At 37.7% G+C, this 7,790-nt stretch overlaps 1 protein-coding gene across 1 annotated transcript in view; it reads right to left on the bottom strand.

The window, feature by feature from the left end:
• Nucleotides 1–515: 515 nt before the first annotated feature.
• Nucleotides 516–7,790, bottom strand: part of XRCC4 (X-ray repair cross complementing 4) — a 198,637-nt gene continuing 191,362 nt past the window's right edge. Inside the window, exon 8 of the mRNA XM_007518812.3 lies at nt 516–1,102. Within this exon, the coding sequence (XP_007518874.1) occupies nt 994–1,102 (109 nt within the window). The 3' untranslated portion in view covers nt 516–993. The remainder of the gene's footprint in view (nt 1,103–7,790) is intronic.

The following is a 7,790-nucleotide window of genomic DNA, read 5'->3' as shown; positions in this document are numbered from 1 at the left end:
GGAGATGGACTCAGAATAAAGTCTGAGACATTAGCAGTCAGAAATAGAGGAGAACGAGCAAATGGTGTTACAGAAATAAAGCAAAAAAAAAAAAAAAGTTTTCTGAAGAGACTGACCACACCAGATGTTGCTGGTTGACTTAGCAAGACGAGAACTGAGTATGAACGACCCACTGTATTTAAAAGCTTCATGGTCACTGGTCACTCTGAGTGCCTTGAAGGAAGTCAATGTTTAACTGGAGAGAGGTAGAGATAGAACTAGAGGCTAGGAACTGGACACAGTAAATACTAAAAGTCATAAGTGTCACTGAGGATAGATGAGTTAATATGACATGTTCTTTAATTTTATGGAGTGTCCTTGGATGGGTAAGATAAAAAAATTCATCAATAATCTCAGAAATAATACTTTCTTGAATATAATAGGTTGTATTTATATATTAACAATTTGTTAGTAGTTGCTAGCATGATAACAAAAAAGTCAGGTAAAATGAGGTATTTAAATAAGAACTCAAAATATTCAACACATCCAAACTTTTATGAGATTTTTCAAGTGGTTTTCATATAGGAAATACATTTTGTACATCATTCACACCTTAAAATGTTCAAGTATTGTTCAGAATATGACTTTTCACCAAAAAAATGCATATTTTTTCTTATATTTCTAACATCTTCCTAGACAGGATAGACAGCTATCACATGTAATACATGTGAACTGAACCAGATAAATGTATCCTTTTGCAACAAAAAGTCTGAGATTTTGTGTAATTATTGGCATAGTGAATGAGTAGCTACAAAAAAATGTACCACTGTCATCAAATCATATTTTCATATACATGTTTAATCCATTTTGCACAATGGTTTCAATTCTGTATCTATGTGATTAAATTGTAAGGAGCAATAATAGCTGCTACTGAGCTGAAAGTTTCCTTTCTGAGTTTAAAGAAATGAATAGAAAACATAGTCTAGTGAACATCAAAGCAGTTTTTGGAGACAGTTAAATCTCATCAAAGAGATCTTCTGGGCTGCTGTTCCTTAGCGTTTCTAGAGACACGTTTTCAGTTGAGCTGTGTTTTCGCAATGTCTGAGGTAGCGGAGGGTCAAGCCTAGGAAAAGAAAAGCAAGAGAATTTTATCTTAAAACTCGTGTAGCAAATTAAGAGAAAATACAGATACAGAAGTGAAACAAACGTTAAATCCTGTTTCAGAATCAGTTTCGCTGTTACATTAATATAGAGGCATGTAGAGAAAACACACTTTTTAAACTGCTTTAGAAATTATGTCTTTTATGACTGAAATGGACCTAAGCTGGGAATGAGAGTATTTTATAGATAGGTATCATGTGGAGATGAGAAATTGTACCCAGGTGTTAACAGCTGTACTGGAAACCATTAAGCCCTCAATAAAATAATTTTTTAAAAAGAAATGGATGTCTCTATTTAGAGCTAACAAAACTTTTTCAGAAAAAAAACATACAGTGTAATTAATCATAATTAAGATATAAAATATCCATTGTCTATAAATATTTGTCTGTTAAAAGGTTTCTGAAGCTAATTTTTACATATTTATTTTATCAGGAGGGAGAAAGTGAAGGAGAGAGAGACAGAAAGAGAGAGAGAGAGAAGGAGAGAAGAGTTCTCTGTCCAAGGTTGACAAGAATCGAACTTTGGACCTTAGGCATGCAAGTACTATGTTCTTTCTTTTATTTTTGCCTCCAGAGTTATTGCTGGGGCTTGATACCTGCACTATAAATCCACTGCTCCTGGTGGTCATTTTTTCTATTTTTTTTTTTTTATTGGATAGGAAAGAAATTGAGACAAGAGGGGATGATAGGGAGCAGGTCCCTGAGCTTTGTACTATGAGGGCTGAACCCTGTGCACCATCACCAGACCCCACAAGTACTATTTTCTTTCCACTGAGTTATTTCTTAGCCACTCAAGTCATTTCTTTAATAATTTTATTACATGTTTCACTTTCTGTTGGTTCTCTTAAATCCACCTATTACGATGCATTTTAATCTCTACTGCAGAAAGTTCTGATCACTTGAATTTTCTTTACTGGCAGTTTGGTTATAACTATTTATGAACAATAATGACTCTTCAAACTTAAGCAGTTGCTGAAATGATGGCTCACATTTACTTAATGAATTTATATATTTTATTTAGCAGAGTGAGTTTTATTCAACTACTACATCAATAAGTTGACTTCTGTGTTTACATAAATGTTTTCTTTGGGTCCTAGGATAAAAGGCATCACCACTGACTGTTAACTGGCTTTAGAAAGGGTGACCTGAGGGTTATTGAGCTCAGTCAGAAATGCAACTTCAGAGTAAATGTTTATTCCGTAGTATACACCTTGTCAGTGGTTTTCTATGGAACCTAAATGATATATGCTCACTAACAATTAGAGGTGATGACTGTGTTGTCAACCAAGTAAAACTCAGAAATGGGTGGGCAGGGGTAGATAGCATAATGGTTATATAAAAAAGACTCTCATGCCTGAGGCTCCAAAGTCCCAGGTGCAGTTCCCCAGCACCACCATAAACCACAGCTGAAAAAAAAAAAAAAAAAGAAAGAAAAGAAAAAGAGAGAGAGAACCAGAGAGAGAGAGAGAGACTCAGAAATAATGCTACAATTCCAGTTATAGTGGCAAAGGAATCAGAAAAGCTTGGGTAGCTGAAAAAAAATAATGAGACTTTAAAATCAAGGCACACAGATTTGAATTCAATTCTACTTCTTTTTAACTATGTGATTTTAAGCAGGTTGTTTAACTTAGAAACTTGTGATTTCCAGCTGTGATACTGAGGTAATAGTATCTGCCTCAGAGCTGGCCAAGATTAAATGAGGTGATGTAAATGAAAATGTTCGTGAAATCACACAAGATACTTGTAAGCTACCATTATTAGCTGCTAAAACTGTATTAACTCTAATAGAGGTCCTATTAACAGCTTCTTTAATTTTAAAGAATAAACAATTACAAATCCCCCAAACGCTGGATATGTTTAAGAGCTTTCAAAAAGCATGTACCTATACTCAGTTACTCAAACTATTAAAAAATGAGTCCACCACAGGATTTTCTTTGGTCTCTTGACTGCATACAGTTAACCATGGTCGCTGCCACTAAATCTAGACATGTTCTATCTTATTCTCATCAGGCCAAGTTCAGGCAACACTACTCCCCCAGGGATGGCAAGATGCTAGACATTACCACGTTGTTGAGATGACAGGTACAAACCCTCTGGGTGTTAAATGCTAAAATTAACAATAAATACAGACATAATTATTGTAACATGTAATTAAATATCCAAAATATATATTCCCTAGGAGGAGAAAATGATACAGTATGGGATAAGGACATAATTATTACAGTATGAAATAAAAATATAATGACTATATGTATAAAAATTTCAATGTAAAGTCAAGACACATTAAACATTCTCTGAAAAAAAATTTCTCTGGAGTTATGTTTTAAAATTGCCTTTTCTCCCTCTAGACAAAGTAAATAATTGAGTTATTTCAATTACAAAGCCAGACATGGAAAAATCTGTGTAATACTGTTCATAATCTAGTCAACCAGAACACCAAGATCTATCAAGTTACTTTAAAAAAAAAAAAATCCATATGAGACAAAAAGAACCACTCTTAAGTACCAAGCCTGAAGGAACAGAGTTCTGGTGCTCTATTTGTGATTCTCATATCTTAAAGTGGTAAGGAACTTAAGAAATATTTGGGACCACCTTTCAGTCACCAAGCTGCAGATGCTGTTATGATGTCATCTTGACCTTCAGGACAAACAACCTCACCTAGGTGTCCCAGATCCTCACCTCCCCAGAGCCCTACCCTATTAGGGAAAGACAGGAACAGGCTGGGGATCCACCTGTCTACACTCATGTCCTGCAGAGAAGCAATTACAGAAGCCAGAACTCCCAACTTCTGCACCCCGTAATGATCTTTGGTCTATAAGGGGGATAAAGAATAGGAAAGCTTTCAGTGGGGGGGGGGGGTGTGTGGCAACATATCAAACTCAGATGGTGGGTACTGTGCCCCTCTTATACCACAATCTTGACAATCATTACTAAATAACTAATAAAGTAAAATAAAAATAATTTTGTCCAACTTAGCTAGTAGCCTAGGAAATGCAAATGAAGATCAGTAAAGCTATTTTAGCAGAAATTAAATGTCCAACATACTAAAGAATAAGCACCTGTGTGTGTTAGCATATCTATGGTTTTACAAAATAGTTCTGGATCTTATTTACTTTTCCATGACAACACTTTCAGATTTTAGGTTTTTATCTTTGACTATTATGAAGTAGGTGATGCAAAAGAGGAGAGGTTTAAGTACTAGCCACAAAGATTTCAGCTATAGATATAGTGGGTAAATCTGAAGTATCTGCAGAGTGGAGATAGAGAGTAAGTATATATATTTCAAGTTTGGGAGCTACTTCCTGTTCTCATTTGGATTTCAAGTTTTATCCTCTACTCAGACATCATTCTGACAGACATTATTTCTAGTCTCCCTCCATCTAGTCTCCCTCCATCTTAGCTTCAAACTCAAGCAAAGATTACTAAAGTCATGGTCCCTAGGAAGATACTTATTAATCTGTAGTCATATAAATCACTACTTAATGAATCTGAGAGGGGAAAATCGATTGAATGTCTCAAACTTTTTAATGCACAGACCACAGGCTGAGTCTTTGATATGTTGACTCTCTTAAAAGTTTAGACCAGGGAGAATAGAAGCAGTTGGTGGCACAGCTATATACAAATAATGTCAAAGGACATAAATTAGGGTGATGTGTATGATACAGCAAATCCTAACAAAGGGATTTTTCAAAGTTAACCCAATTGCCAAATAATGTGATGATAACAATAGCTATCTATTGCCTTCCTAAACCCTAAGACAGCAGGAACCTCCCGCTTCCTCTATACAGCCTTTATTTCCCCCAGTCCTGGACCCTCTAGGGTGGAGCTCAATTTCCTGCATACGTCTCTCAATCCATATCAAATGATATTGGTTCTGCTGATTCCAACCTAGTCAATGCAATGAGTACCACCTCAGCAAGCTTCACTTCAGACTGTGTCCAGAGACAGAGACATCAGGCATCCAGTGTCAAGCCTTCAGCCTCATTACTGGGGTGAGACTTTTCCTTTCATAGGATTCTCTAATTCCATTTCAGGTGGTTCAATTCCTAACAAAGTCCCAAAACCTAGATATAGACCAGGTCCCATAAGATAGAACATACGTTCACATGTATCTATAAATTAGGCCAAAATATATACCTGAAAGCAAAAGTACACAATAGTCTGTAGTGAGTCAGTATGAAGTTCATAATGAAATAGTGTCTACTTAGACTTAGATACCCTCCTCACTTATTTCCTATTATACTTCCCTCACTCACTCCCAAGCTATCCTTATCAAAGCAAGGATGCAAAAGTTGAATAAGGGCAAGAGACTGGCATACTTTTATGATGACTCTTTAGTCACTATCAGGCCACCCCATTAGCTGGGGCCCTATTGAGGGAGTCCTGAGATTCCCAAACAGACATGATGGGCTGTTGTTTTTGACGGGCTGGCTTCACAGGCGGGTAACAGATGACCAGGGACTCATGGTTGAGCTGTATGCAGTATCTCTTTATTCATGCAGGACGCAGTGCAATCTATACCAAGCTAAGCTAAACTAAACTAACTACTACAAACAATCTTGTCCTTATAAATATACTAGCCCAGTAGGGTGGGAACAGCATGCGACACAGAGAGGGTGGAGAGAAAAGTGACTGGTGAAAATCAGGGTATGACAAGGAGAGGGGGCGGAGCAGGTGAGAATTCTACCACTAAACCACCAATGCCCTGGAGGGAAGGCTTGTTAACAGAGGTTATGTAAAGAGAATACAGTGTTATGTAAATAGAATAGTGTTAAGCAGGGGGGATTAAACTAATGAAACAGAAGGGGTTTTTAGAAGCATACCAACAATGGGCCTAGATCCCAAATAAATCCCTTTCTCCAATGTTACCAGTCATTTCTATCAGGAACAACACACCATAGACCCCTTCGTGGGCTCCCATAAGATCTTGCCCTCAACTTGGATCAACAACAGTAGAGAATGTTCCATCCTCTGAAGGGAGGTGGACAACATACTGTATGATACACCTGAGGAAGATGGGTCGATATTGGGGCAGCATGGCATGTTCCTACTCATAACCACAGAATGTGAGCTCAGATCTAGAGGGATGCAGAGGTCACATAGGCTCCTAAGCTGATTATAGGCCCCAGATCACATCAAATCGATGGGGTGCACAGTCAACAATATTTATACACCTTTCCCATATTTGGGAGCTACTCTCTTTCTCAGCTTTCTGGTCCTTTTTCCAGCCATAGCATCATCTCCCCAGACAATAACTTGGATCCACCTACATTATCAGGTTTCAGGCTCAGAGGAAAAACTAACAAACAAAACTAGTAGAGTCATGGGCCCTTTGGAATATAACTAAAATAGGTCTACTAGCTATCTACAAAACAGAGACCTCCCCCTCAACTCTTCATCTGCATTATTCCAGCCTTTAGGTTCATGTTTAGTCAACAATTTGTTTGGCTTTATATATTAACTCTCTTTTCAGCCACCAGGTTCCAGATGCTAGCATGATGCCAACCAGACTTCCCTGGATAGACAATACCACCAATGTGTCCTGTAGTCCCCTTCCCCAGAGCCCTGTCCCACTAGGGAAAGAGAGAGTCACGCTGGGAGTATGGATTGACCTGTCAACACCCATGTTCAGCGGGGAAGCAATTACAGAAGCCAGACGTTCCATCCTCTGCATCCCACAATGACCTTGGCTCCATACTCCCAGAGGGATAAAGAATAGGAAAGCTATCAGGGGAGGGGATGGGATACAGAATTCTGGTGGTGGGAATTATGTGGAGCTGTACTCCTCTTATCCTATGGTTTTGTCAGTTTTTACTTTTATAAATAAATAATAAAAAAAGAAATGATTCCAGAAATATGAGGAGAACCAGGGAGGACGTTTGTGATAGAAGTCAAGGGTCCAGTCTGTGGTCTGTGCTCATAGCTCTTTCTGTTTCCACATGCCATCCAAGTCCTCGCTTTCTATAGCACTTTGACTGCTGGTCTTGTAAATATACGTTAGCTAAAGTATTTTTCTCTACTACAAAATATCTAGAGTTGAGAAGAATTGCCTGGGAGAAGGGTACACTGCTGTGATTTACCAAGAATGGGCCAGGTTTTTCTTTTGGGAAGAAAAGCATTTGAATTGCTGCAGTTAGAGCAAAAATCTAGCCAAATGGTCTATTCCTACCTATACACCAAAGATGGGCATCACAAGGGAGGTAAACCAGTTCTGATCCTCTTTGACTCAGACAATCTAATTCATTAATTTATTAATTAATTAATTTTGTGAGAGCACTGTCCAGTTCTGGTTTACAGTGGTGCTAGAGATTGAACCTGGGAGCTCAGAGCTTCAGGCATAAAACTGAGTTTGCATAGCCATTATGCTATCCCCTCAGCCCTCAAAATACGGTTTTGTTATAATAAAAATAAAGTATCTAATGCTTTGTAGTTAGGATGCATCAAAATGACCACAAAAACAGCTAAAACAAAGTTTCAGGTACTTGTTACCATTAAATAACTAACAGTATATTGACCTTGGTAGAACTCTCATTGTGAAGTAAGCTCAATTTTACACGACATTTTTTGAACAAAAATATTTTATCATAAGGTACTTACAATTTGATAGCACCAAAACTGCCACAGCATCTCCAAAACAAAGTTTAGTATTTA

This window comes from Erinaceus europaeus, chromosome 11 (assembly GCF_950295315.1).
Source record: "Erinaceus europaeus chromosome 11, mEriEur2.1, whole genome shotgun sequence".
Taxonomy (NCBI): Eukaryota; Metazoa; Chordata; class Mammalia; order Eulipotyphla; family Erinaceidae; genus Erinaceus; species Erinaceus europaeus.
The sequence above is the reverse complement of the archived record's forward strand: the minus strand, read 5'-3'. Positions and strand labels throughout refer to the sequence as shown.